Source organism: Panthera tigris, chromosome C2, assembly GCF_018350195.1.
Source record: "Panthera tigris isolate Pti1 chromosome C2, P.tigris_Pti1_mat1.1, whole genome shotgun sequence".
NCBI lineage: Eukaryota > Metazoa > Chordata > Mammalia > Carnivora > Felidae > Panthera > Panthera tigris.
Window position 1 is genome coordinate 69,297,948 of NC_056668.1, and position 23,576 is coordinate 69,321,523.

A 23,576-nucleotide genomic window follows, 5' to 3' on the forward strand; every position below is an offset into this window, starting at 1 on the left:
TCTGCTTGGGATTCTCTCTCCCTCTCTCTCTCTGCCCCTCCTCTGCTCATGCTGTCTCTCTCTGTCTCTCTCAAAATAAATAAATAAAACTTAAAAAACAAAAAAGAGTTATGGCATATTTGGTCAGGTGGAGAAATAGCCATTATGGAGTATAGTGTTATTTGGTATCTGATCTCAAGCTGAACTCTGAACTCTAGTGCCCCAGCTGGCAAAAATGGTTGGCTTTGGGGATCCAAAGCTGTCCTCCATGAGGATATAGAGAGTTTTTATTGTCATCCCACTCTGTTCTCCATTACCCACGTATGACCCTTCCACCATTCCTTGCTGCCCAGAAAATACAACTCCTTCTGTATCAACCTAAACAAACATAACTAAGAAAGAAAATCCTGTCTAAAACCTTATATTCATTTAGAATCATCCACACCATTGCCTCCTTTCTGTTGGCATCAATATCCAGGTTCCTATCCCTGTCAAGGGCGCTGGCTCCTCAGATAAAGTGTCGTGAGGCCTTGAGCAAGCCCTCAGCACCACCCCTGTGCCCAGGTGCTGTATAAATAGGACTTGACGGTGCTAATGATGTCTGCCTGCAGGGACTTGTTCTATCCTAAAATCACCCAGTGCTGGGACCTCTGCCAGCTCCGGACCGGAATAATCTCATCAGCAAGTCCCAGGCCAGCGCTGGGCCCTGAGGAAATTACTTCAGTTGGAGAGGGCTTCCCCCACCCTGTACCAGTTGTCCAATTAAACAATGAAAAACTTACCTGGAGATAGCCCTGGCATGTTTTTCTGTTGGAAATTCATCATGTCTATTCCAAACATGCACATGAGATGTTTTGAATCCTCCTGTTGCATACTGACAGCCTCTTTCCCTTCTTCCTCCAGCTCATTTTTACAAATATATCATACATGAGTTTTATCTGCCTACCTAGGAAACCCTACTGTTATTTGCTTCTGAAAAAAAATTCCAAATAACGGGCAGTCACTTAATCTCTCTGGCCCTCAGCTGTTTTGTCTGAGTAATTAAGGAGGTTGTTCTAGGAGCTCTGTCAGCTCTAGAATTTTGTGATGCTTAGTGTTTTCTCTCCAAATAACTTTTCATAAGCTTGGTCAGTTCCATTCTGTCTGAGTTGGATCTGTGGGGATGACATTTGCTCTCAATTGCCAACCTTGCATGATGCCTAAGGGCTGAAGGCTACTCTGTAATGGTAAAGGTAGTGACATGGCTGATGGCCGTTCTACAGGTTTAAATTCCATGGATGTCAGAGAGGACCATAGGTGTGTGATCAAGAACCACTGGTGACCATGTATTCCCTCATTAGCCTGACTCTAGCCTAGGATCCCCTCCCTAATTTCAAGACCAGTCAAAGAAGAAAAGAAGTGAATGGTGCCTAGTGGAAATGGGCAGGATGCCTCAACACATCTTCCCTAGGTCTCCATGACTTTTCTGGCAATCATTACTGATGCACCTAAGGTGGTTTTTGCATCATTTCTGTGATTCCCAGTGAGTGAGATGCTGACATAGGTGCTGTACAAAGTGGTCAGAAATCATTCTCTTTCTTCTGGAAGCTTTGTGATGGAAAAAAGTCTGAGATGATCAGTCAGAAAGAACAAGCATATCCTTCCAACAACAAAGTCCTCAACAAATGCATAATTCAGCATATCAAGTGCATGCCTTATATTCTTTTCATGATTGGGGTGTCTGTGCAATGGTGGAGTTTTGTGCCCAAATAGGCCAGAGTTGCAGGTGGAATTGGGAGCTCTCAGAAGGAGGAGCTCCTGACAACTGGCCTTATGCCCCCTTCAGAAATATAGGATGAGCTCAGATCCTGCTGCTTCTGAGACAAACACAGGCTAAAAGGACTGGTTTTCAGAAAACCTGCTGATGGTTTGTCCTCCAACCTCTTACATTGTACAAGAAACCAGGATGCCACAAGATAATGAATGTGCCCGTCTATTTCAAGCTTTAGGACCATATAGAATCTAAACTTCTGAACTCCTGTAATTTTCCTATTATAATGATCTCTTAGGTGGCCTCACCACCCTTTACTTCTCTGAGCAGCTCAATTTGTTTACTTTTTGTTCCCCTCTATGACATGCCACCTTCCCCTCCCACTTTTGTATAGACGCTCCTGCTCAGAAAGTGCACCCCTCCTACCTGCTTGGCCGGGGTCGTCCTTTTCTTTTAACGCCCAAATCCAAATCGGAACTCATCCTCTTTGAAACTTTGCTGTTGTCCCAGCCTTTTGTGCCCTGTCCTCTACTCTCCCCAGCTGGGCCCCTGCCCCAGTCAGCACTTGACCCTTCTTTTGTGTCCTTTCAGGATTAACAGCCATTATTAATACAGCATGTTTCTGCTCACAGAGCACATTTCCATTCACTGTCTTATTTAACAGCAAACCACGAAGTGAGCAGGGATTATTAAGTTCACTTTTCAGGAGACAGCGGGGTCTCCAGGAGGTGATTTCCCAAGGCCACAAGCCCATGTGTGCAGAATGGGGACAATCTGGGCTTGTGGCCTCCAGATCCTGTGTTTTCCTAACTACAGCTTGGAGCTTGTGGAATAACACCAGCCCATAACTTTGGCATAGCGTTATAAAGTGGATGAATAATTTTGGTAGCCATGATCTCATTTTATTTTAATAGCAATCCTGTGAGATAAAACTAGGAAGGGTGATTTTTTTTCATATGCCTTTAATTTGTCTACTCTTACTCATTGTGATTAATGTGTCTACTCATATGCATGTGTATGTGTGTGTATTAAAACTCTGCATATTAGGCTACATATATGTATGGAACCATTCCATTTCCTTAATATATTATGCTTTGTAGAGCCCTTTCCATGCATTCCTTTGTCTGATGGCTTTCAGAGTTCTGAGGAATAAAGAGGAGAGCAGCTAGTCTCGAGCTACAGTGCTATGAACCCCAAAGAGGATACAAGTATCGTTGGTTCACCTACTAAGGAGATAGTGCCAGGGTCACAGTAGGAGTTTGATAAACATCTTGAATGATCCTGTTGATTCATATCCACCTTGCTCAAATGAGGAAGGCCCCCTGCCCCTATATCACTTTTAACATGGAAAGGCCCCTCCCTTCTCCCCCACTCTGCCACAGGGACTCGGCTGTGTCCAACAACAAGACACCCCACAGCAGCTCCATCAGCCACATCGAGTCAGTCCTTCAGCAGCTGGATGATGCCCAGGTACAGATGGAGGAGCTGTTCCACGAGCGGAAGATCAAGCTAGACATCTTCCTGCAGCTGCGCATCTTCGAGCAATATACCATTGAGGTAGAGGTGGCGGAGGGGGGCACTGGGAAAGGAGAGGGAGGGAGTCATGGAGAGTTCTGGGGGGTGGGGTGGGCTGCAGAATGGGCTACTTCCTGGTCAAGGGCGCTGCATCAAAGGCTGGGAATGGAGCATCAGGCAGTACCCTAAGGGAATCAGAGGGGATCGTGCATCAAGGATACATTTTTATAATCAACAGATTCACAGTTCACATTCTACCATGTTCCATTCCTCTGTCCTTCTCACCTGCTCAGCCAAGAAGAGCCTCTCTGTTTCACTCTCTGTCTGGGATGACTTCACTAAGAAGGCTTTTGGTTGGGATTATGTGGACCCTTGGTACTTTGGTTCCTGAAAGACCATGGAGTTGTCTATTTGAGTTAGTGATTGGATCCTTTAGCATCAGGAGGAGGAGGTAGATGTTAAAATTTGGAGGCCTCCTCAGTTGGTGACCTTGGTCAGGAACTAGATGAAATCACAGAGCAGCTGGGAAGTCAGGCGCCACAGGGAAGAAGACCTTTTCTTCAGTTTGCTTTGTGCTCACTAAGAAGGTAAGTCTGTGCTAAGGCCATCTTGATTCATCTCATGGACTCCTCAGTTCCTTCTGGCAAGGTCAGGATCAGATGTTATAGTATATTTATATCCTCTTTGTGATGCCTATTAATAATGTCTGTTCCACATAATATCCACCTTTTATTATTTTCTGCTTTGAAACAGTAACTAAAACCAGGCCAGGAGGGCTCCTGGGGTATGGAGAGTATCTAACACCCAAGGCACTTTGTCCTTTTCAGGGATGGCAAAGGGTTAAATGAAAGATCCACTGTCTTCTCTTTGCTCCCTGCTGGTAGGGTATTAGGGAAAGCTACTTCTCCATCCATCATTCTTTTACATTTTGTTTTGCATTCCAACCCTCTCCTCACAGTTGGGGCTTCTGGGTGTCTGGGAACGATCTTCCCAACAATATCTGTGGAAGCTTCATGAAACTGATTTGGAAGGAAATTACTTTGTTTTTAAATGTTGATATTCCAACATCCCCAAAACAGTCCGAGGCAGGACCAGAAAACTGCCCTGGCAAAAGATGCTCTTTTCTTCAATTCTGTGACCAAAAATGTTTATATTGAGAATCAGAAATATAAAAGAAAAGGAGTCCTAAAGCAATCCTTCCTATCCCTATTGTCCTATGATTATTCTCTTCTCAAAAACATGCCTCTCCCCTTGCCTCCCTGGAAGCCACTACAGTTTCTTGCTTAAAGACTTCATGGTCTAAAAGGTGCATTCTGGACAATTTCTGGAACAAAGGAAAAGAGAAGTCTTTAAATCTGGATCTCAATTATCCTTACAACTTGTTCTATAACTTTAGGTGATTTTTTGTGTACCCTTTACTTAATTTATTTTGAATCTACACTCAAAAGGATTTCAGGTGGCTACTAGTATTCAAACATATGTTGTAGGCCACTTGGCTGGCTCAGCCAGAGGTACATGCGACTCGTTCTTGGGGTCATGAGTTCAAGCCCCATGCTGGGTGTAGAGATTACTTAAAACAAATAAACTTTAAGAAAAATAAATGTATACTTAAGAAAATATGTTGAAAAACTAGTAGGAATACTAGTGGAAAGTTAGAGATTTGGGCACACAGCAGAGAGAACATGGTGAACTTCATAAAGCTGAGTAACAAAGGTAACAAAGAAGGAAAAGAGGGGGTGTGAGCTGTTAATCTTTGGTAATTGGGAGTCAGGCTCTCAGAAATAAGCAGTCACATTTGATTGCAGTGGACCAGGCCCCAGGACTTCTATCATCCCTCCTTGGCTCCACTTCACCTACCGAGAGTGAATATAGCCATTGGGAGATGATGTTAGCTGGTGTGGTGATATTGCAATTGTAGTCTTTCTTTACTCTTCTGTCATTCTGGGTCCACATCCAAAAATGCTTAAGAGGAAGGAGACAATCTGAGGGTTTGGCTGTTTAAGTTTTATTTCATTAGAGGGCATGGTTTTGAGGTCAGGGTTGCTGGTTTGGTTCCAGAATGGGACAGACAGCTTCAGTTTGCCATGAACTACACCCCTGACATGAGCCAGAGGGGGCGGGAGGCATCACCAAGGTATGTCTGCCTGCAGTGATTCTGGGAAAATCCATTTCCATTCCTGAAAAACAATCCAGAGTATATGCCAAAATTACCTTTAAAAAACAAAGCGAACTATAAATCAAATACTTTAAAAGTGGATCCTATTTAACTGTTGCACTAGAGAAGCTTATTTCAATTATAGGATTTGAATTCTTCAGTCTTTGCATTATATAAAACTTCCCTCTCCCCACCCCCACCCCATACTATACAACAACCTGGATACTTGGTATGCAGTAGAGCAAAGTGGGGACATAGTATGAGGGAGATAAAAATAGTGATTTGCTGGCACCCTCTGGTTTAGGCAGTGGCATCCAGGTTTTAGAAGGGGTCTTGTTCCCCACTTGGGATATGGCCCAAAGCTTGGGAAATGCTGCATTTCATCTCAGATCGAAATGGAAATCCTGCCAAACCTATGGAGAAGTTGTGCCCCAACTCAATTGTCAGAAGTTAGTTTTGAGGGTGATGAAATTATTTCAAATACCATCTAGTGTTTCACCATGGGCATGAAGAGTACGTCTAGAGAAGAGTCAGAGTGTGAAACTGAGGGTGGTTTCTCTAACGAGAGACATGTTGGAGCTGACATTAGCCAGGGCAGGGCTGTTACTGCAGGGACTTTCAGCTATGGCTTCCTAGAGGAAGCCTTCCTAGAGGAAGGCATTTGATGGACATGCTTGGAATTCCTGGGGATTACTGAAAAGCAGAGCAGGCCTGCTCCCCTGACATCTGGGAATCTAAGCATGACTCCTTAACCATGTCACTGATGCCTGAGATGGGCTAATTAATTTAAAAATTAAGGTAGTACTGGAGTTGCTCTACCAGTCACCTTTTCCTCAGTGAGAATGGTGTATATGGCGCCCACAGTATAACCTGGGGTGAAGTCATAGGGCACCCCCAGTAAGAGTGAAACTTAACTTAAATGTATTAGGCAAATGCTTAAAACTAGGACTGTAACTGCATTCCTGACATATCTTCTTAGCCTCCACGGAGACTGGACAGAGTGACCCATATCAGAACATAATGTTCTGTAACGTTTTTCCTGTACGTTCAGCTTCCCTCAATGAAAGATATTTTATATCAAAAGGTGATAATAGCAGAGACCAATAATGTTTATTTTGTGGCGGTAAGAATGTGCGTGATTTTCTCTTATTTTTGAAGCTTCCATGCATTTCGAAGTTTCCTGCAATTGATGAGAATGATCAGAAAGAAATAAAAAATATGTTTAGAAGCAAGACTAGGCCAGTGGTCTCCAAACTCTTTTGATTGTTCACTCTCTTAAAATTTTTTTGAACTTGCAATTCCCTATCTGTGCATATATTAGTTTATGAATGGTACACATGTTCTGCTATCACTGACTAGTAATCTCAGAACTCAGTGTGCCCTTAGGGTGAAGTGTAGCTTTTTCATTAGAAGTTGTGGTTCATATTTCAAATCACCTTCTCGATAATTTCTAATCATTTTTTTTTTTTGGCCTGGTTTCTTGACAGTTCTGATTAGATTATCACTCTTTCTTTACCCCATAAGGTGGCTGACAGAGTTCAAAGTTCTCTTGTGCTTTCATGCTTATTATTATCTTCAAACTGCAGTTTCTTTGCAGGAAACTTGATAGGCCATGTGTCTTTCTGTGAAGATTAGTTAAAACTAGATAATAGATAAATATTTTTAACTGGGTTCATGAAAAGAGCAATAATTTAAAATATGCTAAAAGCAACCCAACAAACAAGCCACAGTCATCCCCTCTGCTCTGTGCGCTCCCGCCCTCCTGGAAGAGCCCTCTCCCACCCCACCATCTGCCAGTGGTTGCAGTGAGACTCCAGCATCAGTCTGCTAGTAAAAGTCTAGGGAAACTTTGCATCTTTCTTATGGTTTAATCAAATATGTGTGCATGTAATAAATATGCACATACATAAGCATATTTATACGGTGAAAATTTTTATGTTATCAGTGGATAATCTGGGACATCCCCCGGGGTGGTCATACTCAAATTAGAGAGTACTAGAAATGACACCAGGAAAGATACTCTAAATAGGAAACTTTATGAAAAATGGGCCATAGTTACAGTTTTTCTTTTAAATCTCTGACTCTATAATTACAATCAAAGTTTGTTCAATGTACCTGAATATTAATCTGTGTAGTTAACCTGAGTAAGGAATGAAACAGCCAACTATAAATCTATAGAGGTCACATTAGGACTGGTTGTGGTTAGGCTGGGGCTGGGGAAAATATAGCCTTCAAGGAAGAAAATTCTGCCTTCAGGAGGGGCAGTTGATGGAAATTTACTGGTGGTCTCAACTCTTCAATTGGTTGTATGCAAGGGCGTTTAGTGTCTTGTATTTGAAAGAGACTGCTCCGTCAGCCTCTTGCCTGATCCAGCTCAATTAAACATTTAGTGAGCACCTAATATGAATCAAAAACTATGTTGGGCATTGAAGATACAAACCATCCTTGCCATTAGAGGGCTAGCTAGGGAGAAACAGAAAAATGGAATCATCATACAATGTGATGATTCTGTTGAGAGAAGACTCATGGTTGGATGAGATCACTGAGGCAGGAATATTTAGCTTAGTCGGGCTGTCCATGGAAGGTTTCTTGGTGAGATTACATCTAGAAGACAGGTAAAATTTGGTGGCCAGGTTTTGACATCTCCAGGGGATGCCACCACTTCTCTACTGGGGTAGAGAAGCCCCAAAGCCTAGATGTGGGGTTTGGGGGGAAGGGAGAAGAGGGCAGACGAGGGAGCTCAGGATTTCATCAATGTGTTGAACCAGAATCTCCACCCTCCTGCCCTTTAGTCCTAATTATGTTCTCCGGCAAAACAATAAATCTGTTCCCTCTTTTATTTGACGGCCTTAAAGATATTTGAAAATGGTCATCATAGCCTTCTTTTCCTTTATCTGAGAAATGTTGAGATTATATAGTTATTTCTACAGTCCCCTTGACTTTAAAAATTTGGTAACTATTTCTCTTCATCATCAGCCCTTCTCTGTGGCACATATACCCACCTTATTCATGTCCTTCTGGATATGACATGGTCTCAAGACACCATGGAGACCTGGGTGCCCTCTGCTGAAGGCAAGGGCCATCCCTTCCTACACACTCCTGGGTGCAGTGTGTCCAGGACCCTGGCGCTCTCCTAGAGCAGGCCAGGAGTGAGGAGCCTTTTCAGTGACATAGACCCCTGCTTTGGCCAGGCTTGTGCTCCCTTAAAAGCCCCTGGGTGTTTTTTTCATAGTGCTTCCAATGCATTTGACTTTCAAAAAACAAACTTAAATAGAAGCTTTTATACATTTCCCCTCTCAAATTGTACTTTTTTCTTCTTGGCCCAGTTCTTCAGCCTATCAAGGTAAATTTATTATTGCCTCAACATTGTAGCTATTTGAAATATTGGCCAGGTCAGGCAGGGCCCTGTGGTGCTTTACTGGAAGTTTTCCTTTGGTGATGCAGGGCCATCAGGCTGCACAGTCATTCTATTGCCTGGGATCATCTGAGGACCACATCATCTGGTCCACTTTCATAACCTCTTCTTCTACAGATACAGCGTCAGACTCTGCAAAGCCATGTGGTGCTCCATGTTTGGAACATGCCTCAAATCCGCCAACATTGTAACTATAACAAGAAAGAAAAGCTCTGTTTGAGAACTGTCTTTGTGGATTGCTCCCAGGGATCATAGTAGCATTCTCTAAATATGCACCAGTTCCTTTGAGAAGGAAATGCAGAATAAATTATATAAAGTAAACCAAAGTCTACACAAAATATTAATTTGATAGTCTCTTCTAGACTTTTGTTAAATTGATTTCGGGATCATTAGGGTAGGGGGTTGGGGGTGCTACTCCTACCATCTTCCTTCCTAAAAAACAAACAAAATAAAAAAATGATTATTCATACAGCTTTTGTATTCTGGCAAGTCACTTGTTTTTGGTAAATTATCAAAGATCCCTGAAGGAAATTTTTCAGATCACTCTGTAATGGGATATGTCTGGCACTGTGAGCCTAAACTCAGTGTGTAATATCAAAGTACAAATTCTATATGCTTATTTCTGGTGAGGATACTGGGGATTCAGTATAAGGAAGCAGATGTAAGCTCCAGGACTAAGTATTTCACTTACACAGGAAGAAAATCACTCTGACATTCAAGCATTGAGAAGTATGAATGAGAGGACAATATACGTTGTAGGAGCTCTTCAACAAAGGAGATATCTTTCAAAAACAGAATAGATTCCCACAGGTGTCAAACTCCTTAAGAGGCAAAGATAGGGACAAAATACCCACTCAAGATCCAGTCAAGACCCTCTCAAGATCAGTCACGATTATATCAAAGATCTCTGTTTTACCATGATGTTAATGAAGAAAAGAACATGAAATTGTTCATAAAAATTATCCAGTTATCCAGATTATCTACTGGAATAGAAATCAGGTAACTGAATATTGTAACTCAACAATTATAGCATGTTTCAATATAAACTGACACTATTTTGCCAAAAATTAAAAATGGTTCAGTGGATTTATTTATTGCCAAACCCTTCTGCTTTTCCCAAAAGTTCTTGCTATATCCCTAGAGGTCTTTATTTAGCTATATAAATAAATATTTTAACTCATTAGACAAGTCATATATATATGTATTTCCTAATAAAACAGAAGAAAATGCTCTAATAAACCTTTAAAATAATATTAGTATATTAGTATATTAGAATTCACTAATCTCAACATTTTATAAATTGATTTTACAAACAAAAAGAACTCTCAGAAAAGAGAATACTAGACTAGACAAGAAGAATAAATGACTCTAGTAATTTGGTGAATTTTGGTTTTACAGTGGTAACCTATATCAATATACAAAACCTGTTAGAGATAAAAATAGCTCTTCCCATGCAATAGGACTGTCTCTTTAGCTGCAGTATGTCTTTCCCTATAATCTGGCACTTGTAGGTCAGTGGAAACTATTTAGCTTTCACTCTTCTCATCTTAATAAAAATAATGGCATCATAAAACAGAAAGATGCTCATTTTGCAGTTGACAGCCCTTGTGTTTCAGAGCATCTCACCATAATGAAGTGCTCTGGATCCTTGCTTCCCACTGTTAGTTGGAACAGGATTGGACCTTAATGTACACAATGTGTACTTGAACAGTTTCTCTGTGGCCTGCAATGCTGTTTGATAGCATTTTGCCCACAGTAGAGCTTCCTTCAAGAAGAGGATTGAGTCAAGCCTCCCAAACCCTGCTGCTGCTTTATCAGCTAAGTTGAAGTAATATTCTGAATCCTTTGTTGTCATTTTGACAATGTTCACAGCGTCTTCACTAGAAGTAGTTTTCATATCAAGAAACCACTTTCTTTGCTCATCCCTTAGAAGCAACTCCTCATCCACTCAGGTTTTACCGTGAGACTGCAGCAATTCAGTCCCATCTTAAGGCTCCACTTCTGATTCTAATTCTCTTGCTGTTTCCCCCACATCTGCAGTTACTTCCTCCACTGGAGTCTTGAGCCCTCAGAGTCATCTGTGAGGGCTAGAGTCAGCTTCCTCTAGACTCCTGTTAATGTTGATATTTTTATCTCTCCCTGTGAATTATGAATGTTCTTAATGCCACCTAGAATGGTGAATCCTTTCCAGAAGGTTTTTAATGTACTTTGTCCAGATCCATCAGAGGAATCACTATCTGTGGCAGCTATAGCCTTACAAAATGTACTTGTTAAATAATAAGACTTGAAAGTTGAAAATACTCCTTGATCCATGGGTTGCAGAATGGATGTTGTTTTAGCAGGCATGAAAACAACATTAATCTCATCATATGTCTCCATCAGAGCTCTAGGGTGACCAGGTGCATTGTCAGTGAGGAGTGATATTTTGAAAAGAATATTTTTTTCTGAGTGGTACGTCTCAACAGGGGGCTTAGAATATTTCATAAACCATGTTGTAAACAGATGTGCTGTCATCCAGGCTTTGTTGTTCCATTTATGAAGCACAGGCAGAATAGGTTTGGCACAATTCCTAAGGGCCCTAAGATTTTCAGAATGGCAAATGAGCACTTCAGTCACCATTCAACTTCAGGTCACCAGCTTCATCAGCTCCTAACAAGAGAGCCTGTCCTTTGAAGCTTTGAAGCCAGGCATTGACTTCTCTCTAGCTATGAAAGTCCTAGATGGGATCTTCTTCCAATAGAAGGCTGTGTTGTCTGTATTGAAAATCCGTTGCTTCGTGTAGCCATGCCACCTTCCTTAATTACCTGAACTAGATCTTCTGGATAACTTGCTGTAGCTTCTACATCAGCACCTGCTGCGTTGCCTTGCACTTTTATGTTATGGAGATGGCTTCTCTCCTTAAGCCTCATGAATCAACCTCTGCTAGCGTCCAACTTTTCACCTGCAGCTTCCTCACCTCCTCCGCCTTCACAGAATTGAAGAGAGTTAGGACTTGTTTTAGATTAGGCTTTGGCTTAAGGGAATGTTGTGGCTGGTTTATTCTTCTATCCAGACAACTAACACTTCCTCCATATCAGCAATAAGACTATTTGCTTTCTTATCATCTGAGTGTTCACTAGAGTAGCACTTTTAATTTCCTTCAAGAACTCTTCCTTTGCATTCACAACTTGTGTAACTGAGAGAAGAGGCCTAGCTTTCAGCCTGTCTCGGCTTTCAACATGCCTGCCTTCCTCATAGAGCTTAATCACTTCTATTTTTTTATTTGAAGTGAGAGACATACAGACTCTTCCTGTTACTGGAACACTTAAAGGCCATTTCAGGGTTATTAACTGGCCTGATTTCAATGTTGTTGTGTCTCAGGAAAAAGAGAGGCCCAAGGAGAAGGAGAGAGATGGGGGAATGGCTGGTTGGTGGAGCAGTCAGAACGCACATAGTATTAAGTTCACCATCTTACCTGGGTGTGGTTTATGGTGTTCCAAGGTAATTACAGTAGTAACATCAAAGATCACTGATCACAGATCACCATAACAAATATAATAATAATGAAAAAGTTTGTAATATTGTGAGAATTACCCGAATGTGACACAGACATGGAATGAACAAATGCTGTAGGCAAAATGGTGCCAATAGATTTGCTCAACATGGGGTTGCCACAAACCTTCAATTTGTAAAAAGCATAGTATCTGAAAAGTGCAATAAAACAAGGTATGCCTATACAAGGTAGATACCTTCTTCAACCCATGGCCATCATCTTCATCAGGATTACCAGCATCTTCAAATGATTTGGAGAAAAGGACCTCACAGTGAGATTTCCAAATTTGCAGGTGATAGTAAAGAGATAAGTAGATGGGAATAGACCAGAGAAAGAGGGAAGAGAAGCGGCAGGTGAATTTTGACTTGGGTAAGTACAGGATAAAACATTGGGAGGGGAGGGGCTGAAGTGTGCTCTATACGTAAATACTGGGGAAGACCCAGAAAATAGGAGGACCCAGTGCAGTGGGCACCCTGAGAACAAAGCCCAAGGCAGCTACTAAACCAAGTCCCTTGGGTAGTCTGTGTCAGCAGAATGCTGGATTCAGTGAATCCCATCTGGCAGGAAAGTCTTGGGCTTCATTTGGAAGTGAGCCTTCCCACTTCCCACTGCCTCTTATCCTTTCTTTCTGTTTTGCTCCTTCTCTGATTTCCCTTATGGCTATGGCTCTAGTAGACAATTGTTAGATTAGAAATATTGCCAATGTATCTCTCAAAGAGGTCATTGTATCCTAACACTCCAATTAATTCAGGAGAGAGAGGGAGATAGGAGCCACTGGAGCCAAGAGGGGAACTGAGTGGGCCAGAGCTGAGATGGACCTAATTGAGTGGAAGGAGAAAGCAAAATAGGGTGATTGAAAGCTGAATGCCCTGTGGGAAACTTGTGTTCTATCTTTCATTCATTTGGTTCAGGCCCTACTTTTTGCCCTAAACAAATTCTTTCAGGTTTCTTTTCCAAATGGAGTTAAATGGCCAAATTAATTCCCTAGTGCGGGATTTTCTTTTCATGGTCTCTGTATCAGCAAACAAGTCCATGTTTGGTATTACAAAATAAGCCAGAGAAAAACATCTGGGTCTGGGGGTGGTCATGAAGATCTTCACGTCAGAGGGTTTACTTTGAAGAGTGGTAAGGACTTGAGCAGACTAGGAGAAGAAACAAGGGCATTTCAGGGCAATGGGACCAGGGAAGGAAGCTGGAGAGGGCAGGAGCCAACTCTCAGGGTCAGCGAGTAACCAGCTGACTGGTTTATGTAACAGAAGAGCATGAGATAAGACTGGAAAGCTAGGTTTGTTCATTAACAGTAGGTAAGCTTTAGGTTTGAAAACAGCTTTTTCTTAAAAAAAAAAAAAAAAGGTTCCCCTGCTGTGTACAAGTCTTACACCTCAGAAAGAGGGTAAGAAGGAAGAACGCAATGGAAGAACATCTTTTGACAAAACATAAAATGTGCAGGAAAGAAAATGAACTCCAGCAACTACTAGGAATACACAAATCAGACTTTTTCAAGGATCTGGGCATCACTGCTTGGGGGTAATTAGAAGAGCCAAACAAGAGAGAAAAGCGAGCAGACCCCAGAAGGCCTTAGAAGTCAGGCTGATGTGTTGAGTAGCCTCTTGGAATTCTCATCCTTTGGGCCCTCAACCTAATGATGTCAAGGTGGTTAGGGTAGAGGACAATAGGGAAAGGGAGAGGGAAAGAATATAGAAATACCAGCTTCAGAATGCTGGACATGTATCACATTTGTTTTAGATTCAGATTCCCAAGATCCCAGATTTCTGAGGCTCACTCTCCCAACTAAAGAACTTCAGCTGTGTCCTGCTCCTTACCAGGAGCCTCAACACGTTGTTCTCCACATACTCCTGCCTTTGGACCCCTGTGGAGTCTTCCTGAAGCAAACAGACCCTGCATAAACTCAGTTTCATGGAAACAAAACAGAACTTAAAGTTGAAAGAAAAAACAGGCTCTTCTTTCATGCTTGTTGTCTTTGTTTTATTCTAATTTTCTTTAGTTTATAGGTCAGAAAATAGGCTAAAAAAATTTATTTGGCTGTTGTCAGTATAATATCTGATAAAGGACTTATCCAGGATATATTAAGAACTCTTATGGGCACGTGTTATGGTGAGCACTAGGTGTTGTATGTAAGTGATGAATCACTGAAATCTACTCCTGAAACCAATCTTATGCTGTATGCTTACTAACTAAAATTTAAATAAATTTTTTAAAAAAGAACTCTTACAAATCTATGAGCAAAAGATAATTAACCTAGTTTTTGAGAACTGGCCAAAAGATGTGAAAAGACACTTTGCAAAAGTGGATAAGAATGGCCAATAAGCATATGAAAAATGTGCTCACCGTCATTAGTATCCTAAAACCATAATGAGGTATCACTTCATGCCCCCCAGGATGACTAAATTTAAATAGACTGATGATACAAAATGATGGTGACGATATAGAGCAACTGGAACTTTCACACATTCCTACTGGAATGTAAAATTGCTGTTGGGAATGTTTAACATGCACCTACCTTGTGACCCTATGACTTCACTCCCAGGCAACTCTCAAGAGAAATGAAAACATATGTCCACAGAAGGACTTGTATAAGAACTTTCACATCAGCTATACTTATAATAGGCAAACACTGGAAACAACCGAGAAATAACCCAAACGTTCATCAGCCAGAGAATGGATAAATAAATTGTGATACATCTATATAATGGAATACTATTTAGCAGTAGCAAAGAATGAACTACTCATACACATGACAATATGGATGAATATTAAATATAGCATGTTGGGGTACCTGGGTGGCTCAGTTGGTTAAGCGTCCAACTCTTGGTTTCAGCTCAGGTCATGATTTCATGGTTCGTGAGTTCAAGCTCCACATCAGACTCTGCACTGGAGGCATGGAGCGTGCTTGGGATTTTGTCTCCCTCTCTCTTCCCCTCCCCTGCTTGCTCTCTATCACTCTCTCAAATAAATAAACATTAAAAATAAATAAATATAACATGTTGAATACAAGAAGCCAGACCTGAAAGAATGCATACTGTACTATTTCATTAGTATGAAATCCAAGAATAGGCAAAACTACATCCATTGTGATAAAAATCAGAATATGGTACCTGAGGTATGTCAAGGAGTGGAAGTTGGCAGGAATTGACTGGAAAAGGGCACAAGCACCCTCCCTAGGGTGATGGAAAGGTCCATATTTTGTTTTTTGGTAATGGCCACATGGGTGTCAAAAATTGTCAAAACTCATAGAACTGGATGCTTAGTTAAATATGTGCATTTTCCTTTTGGGATGAGCACTGGGTGTTGTATGGAAACCAATTTGACAGTAAATTTCATATATTAAAAAATAAAAAAATAAAAAATTTAAAAAATAAATAAATAAATAAATATGTGCATTTTATTGTTATGTAAATTATACTTAAACTTTCTTAAATACATGAAGGAAAAACATATATGGGCCTAGTCTATATACAGGCCTATTCATCCTATAAATTATAAATCAATTATCTCTCTTATTCTCATTTTAATTCCTTACTCTAGTTAGAGAAGTACTTTTAAAAAATGGAATACAACAAAATCCTGTTTTGTCTGTCAACCTGCTGGTTCCCAGATCCCCAAGAACTCCCCAAGATAAGTAGATACTAGGTTTTCCTGCTGAGCTCAATGGATCCCTTAGCTGACCTAAAAAGATGTGGGGCAATGAGGTGGGAACCTAGGACAGGAAAGGTGGTATTTTTACAATTCCCCCATCTTTGCTTCCAAGACAGCAACTACCCTTTCCATGAAGAAAGGTCTTAATGTTAGACAAAAAATGGAGTCCTGTGTGCCCCAGATGTCAGCCCCTTGTGCCAGACCACTTGTCTATCCCATTCCAGTCTGCATGGCCGCAGCACAGGATAGAAGTGTGCCATCTCCCAGCTGCCTTAAGCTGGTCTTCTCCCTCCCTCTGTCCCCGGATGTTCCTGGAGCAGTAGTAGTTGTCAGCCACAGGTCAGTGGTTGTGGGGGCAGGTGGGGGGGGGGGGGGAGAGATGCATAATAATGGAAATCACTGAAGGGGACAGCAGGGGGGAGTGTCTAGGATTCGTGCCTAGGCTGCCTGGGCCATACTGCCACTGTCTGATGTGGGGTGAGGCTTTCATTCCCTCTTCTCAGAAAAGAAGGTGATGGTCCCTGTGCCATTTCCTTCACAGGGCCACCTGGGGGTATGAGCATGAGACAGCGACCCTGAAAACCATGTCAGAAGAGTTCTTTGATTCACCGATCAGGTGGAATTGCTTTTGTTCAGTACTGCCAAGTTCCCGTCTGTGAATGACGGCAGCTAGTGTAGAGGAAGTGTAGGATTCAGTCTCTCTGTGCAGTCATGTGTTCGAGGGTGAGCCAGGGGAAGTCACATGGGTGAAGGTATAGAGCAGTAACCAGTTGGCAAGTTTGTCTTAGGGCAGGGTTTTCATTCATTACATGCTTCAGTCTTCATTAGAATCATGCCTTTTTATAGCATATATCTGCTTGGATTTCTAGAAGTCTGCTCTTGTTTCCACCTTTAGTCACCATCTCCAGGGATTAGCCTTTGCAGGCAGAGAGTCCTGCACAACAGAACAAGAGAACCACATGGGGCCCCTGGGTTTGATGTACACCAGCTCTGATTGTGTAACCTGGGGCCATTCACGGGTTTCTCCAGCCCTCAGTTTCTGTTTCTCAGAAACAGTGAGACTTAGATATTTAATTTCTGAGGTTCTCTCCAGTGATGAGATTTTTTGAGTAACACCGTGGTATGTTAGACAAAGAAAAAGAATTGAGTTATATCCATAGGTATGTTCCTCACTAGCAGGGTGAACTCTGGGCAGATTCCATCTGTCTGAGTGAACACCAGCTTCCTTTTCAGTATGATGGACCTGGAGATCTCCACCCCGTGTGCCCGTCTGGGTCATTGTGGGGGTGGAATAGAATGGGGTAGGCAAAAATGTTTTAAACGGTAACTTACCATCCAACATTTGCTGTTGTTCCTGTGCTGCTATCAACATCGAAACACACGGAGGCATGAAACACAATTACAGGTGTGCATATGTGGGGGTGTGGCGCTGGTGCTTAAATGAGTTTAGGAGTCAGACAGATGCAAAGCAGGGATGGGTCCATGCATGGGCTTGGAATGGGTGAGCTTCAGCTCAGCAGGCTCTCACGGACCTGAGAGCCTATACTGACGGTCGTTCCCTAACAGGTGACAGCAGAGCTAGACGCCTGGAATGAAGACTTGCTCCGGCAGATGAATGACTTCAATACAGAGGATCTGACGCTCGCGGAGCAGCGGCTGCAACGCCACACAGAGCGGAAGCTGGCCATGAACAACATGACCTTCGAGGTCATCCAGCAGGGTCAGGATCTGCACCAGTACATCATGGAGGTCCAGGCCTCAGGCAAGTGACCTCTCCCATCCTCCTTCTTCTAGCAGGGAGGTGATGAAAACAAGAATGCCAGCTTGACTCCAACCAGCACTCGTACTCTGCGCATTCATTCTATACCCTCCGACACAGGAACAGAGATTTTTGCCATTTTAAAGAAAAGAAAATTAAAGCATGAGAGCTGAAATAACATGTCTGAGATTGCCCCGTTAGGCACCAGTAAAGATGAGGATAGGTTTGGGGCGCCTGGGTGGCTCAGTCGGTTGAGCGTCTGACTTCGGCTCAGGTCATGATCTCATGGTTCGTGAGTTCGAGCCCCAGTCGGACTCACTGCTGTCAGTGCAGAGCCTGCTTCAGATCCTCAGTCCCCCTGTCTCTCTGCCCCTTCCCCACTCGCACTCTGTCTCTGTCTCTCTGTCTCTGTCTCTCTCTCAAAAATAAACATTAAAAAAGGAAGATACGGATTGGGCCACAGTCTCCTGGTGCTGTGCAGAGAATGGGGAACACAAATCATGGAAATTAGCGCTGATTAAAAAACAAATGGTGGCCTGCAGGGACAAACCAAAGGGGCTCCAAAAGCAGCCAGCCAGCCATGCGAATTGTATTCAAATGTGTAGACATGGCACTTCTACTCCCCAACCTCCCTCTTCTGCTCTATCCTCCAACCCCAGCGCTGGCTCCAGGTCTCTGGTTCAGGCCTCTCACAGACCTGTTTTCTTTATCACTGGTCTGTGCATCAGTGTAAGAAGTGATGATAAAAATTTATGGCAAGGTCATATAATTTTATAACTTCTCAAAAAAACAAGGCTGAGTTACCCAGATTTCACTTCTTTTCGTGTTCAAGATTTATTCACTATTTACCCAACAAATACATGAACCCTTCCTGTTACACCTGCCGCTCTCCAAAATGGCCTTTGGTGTTAGAACTGGAGACAGCCATAGCTGTCCCATGGTCCAGCTAGTCCAGAAGGCAAGAAGTCACTCATGGGGGCACATCAACAGTAGAGTGCTGGAACACAGTCTCTCCACCTAGACCCACTCATTGCTTTCACCACTGGGTCCTTATTGGCTCAGGTTTCTCACCCTCCAGGAAGAAGCGGACAGGGGCTCAGACCATCAGCTCTTTAAAACACAGTTGGTCCATGTCCCTGTTGACCGTGAAGGATGTTTAGAATCATGAGAGTGTCAGGCAGACGTTAGTCTGCAAACAAACTTGACTGTAGGCTACTGTGTTTGTTTGAATGACCTGAAGGAATAAATAACAACATTCAAAGAAACTTCACTTCTAACCAGAGGGAGACAATCTGGTAAATTCTGTTCACTTTGCTCAGCATAATCTTGCCGTGAATTTTCATTTGTGTTGTGAACAGCTGCGGCTGCCCAGGCTTGTTTCCAGGGTGTAGACTGTGCCGCGCATAGCCCCAAGAAGGGCCATTCACATTGCAGTCTTTCTGGTCACTCGTTTAAAAATGGCAGTGCCAGGCCCCAAGTGCAAATATTCTGATTTAACTACCTCTGAATGGGTCTTGAGCGTCAGCAAAATCTCCTCAGGTGACTCCACCGTGCAGCCAGAGCTGGGAACCGCTGCTTTTATCGTGATGATTAAATCACAAGAGCTGATGTCTGGCGTGCCCTGGGACAGGAACTTTCAGGTGTGGTCCCCATATTGGCAGCATCAGCATCCCCAGAGAACTTGTAAAAAATGCAAGTTTGAGGGCCTATACAACCTGCCACATCAGATCTTGGGGTGGGGCCCGACAATCTGTGTTTCAACAAGCCCTCTAGGTGGTTTGAATGCACCACTGATCTAGGATCTACTCAGAGTGTGGGCCCTGGACCAGCAGCACCAGCATCACTTGAGAGCTGATTAGAAACATAGAATCCCAGCCCTTATCACCGACTTACAAATCTCAATCTGTACGTTAACAAAATCTCCAAGTCTGTCATGTGCACATTAAAATTTGAGATGCATGGTTGGTAATGGCTTGTACATCTTTAAGGTCTTATTAGGGAAGGGGGGCGGGGAACAATGATCCTTTCTCTGTGATTGAGAGCCTTATCTGGACTCAGGGTTTCACCTTAGAGCCTGCCCTCAGGGTGCTCACAATAGCTGGCTATCCAGCTCAGGCTGGGAACCAGGAGAGAATGTACACCTAGTACATAGGAGAGAAGCTGGGATAGAGAAGCCTGGCAGGGATGCTCACCCTTCGTCCCTCGGTATTGATGCATCTGGCAGGAGGAAAGCTTGTCTGCCTACAAACCGCAGCACTTTATAGCAGGGGCCTGACATGACCTGGGCAAGCCCATCTCTGTCCCAAGAGCCAGGTATCCATGGTAACAGAAAGACTACCAGGAGCTGGCAGTCCCTGAAGCTGCTTGTGACTGGGGGTCAGCTGTGCTTGGTGGCTTCCTTAACCTTGAGGGCTAAGTAGGTGAAAACACCCCAGGCAGATGCGCTGCCCACACCCACAGTATCCTGATCCAGAAATGAGCTTTGTCAAAAGAGGCTTGATTGGCCTCTTCAGCCCTCTCTGCTGGGACTGGCTGTTCCCTCATTCCTACCACAGCTAGCTAATCAGTCTGGCATAGTCCATGAGGCTTCAAAGGGAATGAATCCAAGGGTTTCATGCAAGCTCACTTCCTGTCTGCTGCTGAATGCCTGGTCCTGCAGAGAATGCATCTACCTCCTCTCCGGCGTGGAAGAAGGGAGATCAGAGTTGCACCAGGGCTGGGGGGTGGGGTGAAGGTTGGGGTGAACTCAGGGTGGGTCTTGCTCCCCAGGTGGTTGAAGAATGCATGACTTCAGAGACACAGGACTGAGGCAATAAATGTCTTAGTCATTTATGTGTGTTTAATAAACTATATTTGAAGCAAAGGGTAAATAAACTGTTGTCGTAGAAAAAGGACAGTTAAAAAATTAAGCATTTGGTGTTTAGCCCTCCATGCTAAACTAGTTAAGGGCTTATGCTTAGATTTTATAGGAATAAATGGAAGTAGGGAATCTCCATATATTTATTTTCAGGTGTGAAATCTGTAACGTTGAGGCAGGTTCCATTAAATCCCTCTGGTGTGCCCACAGCTGTAACCAAAGCAAAAGCTGTTGCTTAAGTCAGCATTAGCCTTAGGACTAAAAGGCGAATCCTGAACACTTTCTTCACTTGCTCATGGTTCTTCCCTCACTCTAGCATTATCTATTTCAGCCTCAAGTTGGGAGGTGCCAGGTTTTGCTGGAAAGAGTCAAGTTAGAGAAAACATGCTAGGTGAAGTCAAGGTACAAATCCACTATCAGCAAACAGCCTTTGGAAGTTCCTGTTCTTTCTCTTTAGACCTTTCTTTTTCTGTCTAGTGTGGGAGGTGGGCCTGGATTCCTAAAGTCCTCTCCAGCTCTTACTTGCCATGATGATTCAGCCTAAGCACCCCCGTTGGCCGTGCCACATCTCTCTCCAATGAAATCTGACCATGTGGCTATTACATGTGACCTTATAAGAAGAGAATAAGAAGAGCTGCATGTCCAATGGATATGTTGCTTTTGTGGTTTAATCAAAGCATCAAGCTCTTTTTTTTTTTATGTTTATTTTTAAGAGAGAGAGAGTGCACAAGCATGAGTGGGGGAGGGCAAAGAGAGAGGGAGACAGAGAATCTGAAGCAGGCTCTGCACCCTCAGCACAGAGCCAGATGGGGGGCTTGAACTCACGAACCATGAGTTCATGACCTGAGCCAAAGTCGGACACTTAACCGACTGAACCACCCAAGTACCCCTCAAGCTCTTTCTTTATGTGAGGTTTTTAAAGTGAAAACTTTTGGGGATCTGTGGCAATGATACTTAAAATTTACTGTGCTTGGGAAGAACCCACCCCTGGAATTTGAATATCAATAAAAATAAGTTTGGTGGGGATCACTCTTCTCCTCCTTGAGCATAGAGCTTAGAGTACAGGTGGGACAGGAAGAGTGCCTGGGTTGGCATCCAGCTGTACCCTTCCCTGCCTGGGTGTTCTTGAACATGCTGCCCCATCTCTCCAAGCCTCACCTTCCCTGGAAAATGGCAATCATGAGAATACCCACCACGTAGGGTCATCGTGAAGATGCAGTGTGATAATATGTGAGCATGGTAAGGGTTCAAGAAAGTTTGATAACTATGACGTATTGCACTTGTGTTCTAGCACATACTGTGTTCTGTTGCAGTTATGTGTTCCTGCAGCTTCTCCAGCAGCCTGAGGGCAGGACTCTTTCTTCCTTCTCTTTCCATTCCCAGCATCTAGCAGAGTGGTTATGTCTTGTACTCACTGCAAGTTCTCAATAACAGTATTTGCTTAGTTAATGGAGTGAACATCAATGCAGTGGAAGAGATGTGTAAAAATAACGGGCCATAAATAATTTCACTTGCATCATAAAAGGAAAGAAAAGCCTTGTGTTTTTTCCAAAAGAGGAGCTACTCTGGGGTTAATGGAAATGTGGATCTGATGGGGGCTGAGTGGAGGGGAAGAGAACTTAGATGTAAAACAATGGTTCTTAGCCTGGCTGCATATTTAGAATCACCTTCAGAACTTAAAAGTACCAAGGTCTGGGCCCCATTCCTCAGGGATTCTTGCTTAAATTGGTCTGGAGTGAGCCCAGAGTTTTTTTTTTTTTTTTTAACTTCCCAGGTGATTCTAATATATGGCCAGGGTTGAGAATGCTGTTCTAAAAACCCGATTAAAAGATTTTGTAATTGCTGAACTGGGTGTTACATTGAGGGAATTGCACAGAAAGAGGAGTGAGGAGGGGAGGAGAAAAGAGAAAGTATATTCTCTATTGAAGGCAGGCTGATGTTTAAAGAACACACAAAGAGTTGAAAGACATATCTCTGAGTAGCATAGCCAGGAATACCTATACCTTACCCTAGACCACAAGCACCTCTCTCCTGGAGGAAGTTTAAGTGGTACTCTCAACCTGGCAACAAAGGAAAGTATAGTGAGATTATTAGCTGTGGCCTCAGGCTCTAAACAAACACAGTGTGGATCATTCTGCTGACTGAGTGTAGCATAAAGAATATCTCTGTCCCTGGATTGCTGGCCACTATACCCTCTTATCCAGTGGTTTCCCATCTCAGTTGTGTGTTTGGATCACCACAGGAGATTAAGACTTCCTGGTGACCGGGTCCCCCACCAAGACAGTCTCCTGGGTGTGGCCAGGGCATGGCAATTTTTAAAATTCTCCAGATCTAAAGTGAGCCAAAATTGAGAGCAGTGGTCTAATAACATTTAGACCATCACAGTTTCTAATGATGTGCACTGAGCAAGTCCATAAATACCTCATGATAAGATTTTTTATTTACATTTTTACAAGCCATTCAATGGTTCCATTGGTAATCAACAATGAGTATGTTGTAATTAACTCAAGGGAAAGGAAAAAGTGGGAACACAGATATTTTGAGCCTACTAAATGCCAGGCACTGTATATCCCTAAACTTACTTAGTCCTATGACACCCCTAGAAGACATTGTTGGGATTGTTTTTACCCAAGGTCAGAGAGGATTTCGAGCCTGGAAATTCACTGTTAATAGGGGGCAGAGCATAGATTCAAACCTAAGTTTGTCCTTTCCCAGAGCTAGCAGATGCACAGTAGGACATGACCTGAGCCCTTTCCTGAAGAGGCCCATACATTCACTGAAGAGGTATTTATTGGGTGTTATGAGTCAAGCACTGTGCTAGGTGCTAAAGATGCATAGATATACAAGACATGTGGCCATAGCACCAGGGAGCCTGCATTCCTGTAAGAACATGGACAAATTCATGAGGGAACACCCCCAACAGTGTTCTGGTGGAAGGATTGGTAGAAAATACCATG

The 23,576-nt window shown here is 43.0% G+C and overlaps 1 protein-coding gene across 6 annotated transcripts in view; it reads left to right on the plus strand.

Annotated features, from left to right (window-relative positions):
- KALRN (kalirin RhoGEF kinase) overlaps window positions 1–23,576 on the plus strand; it is a 520,685-nt gene that overhangs the window by 211,087 nt on the left and 286,022 nt on the right. For all 6 annotated transcript variants that reach the window (XM_042998400.1, XM_042998401.1, XM_042998403.1 and 3 more), the window contains 2 exons: window positions 3,112–3,286; window positions 17,570–17,765. In XM_042998400.1, coding sequence (XP_042854334.1) covers window positions 3,112–3,286; window positions 17,570–17,765 — 371 coding nt within the window. The remainder of the gene's footprint in view (window positions 1–3,111; window positions 3,287–17,569; window positions 17,766–23,576) is intronic.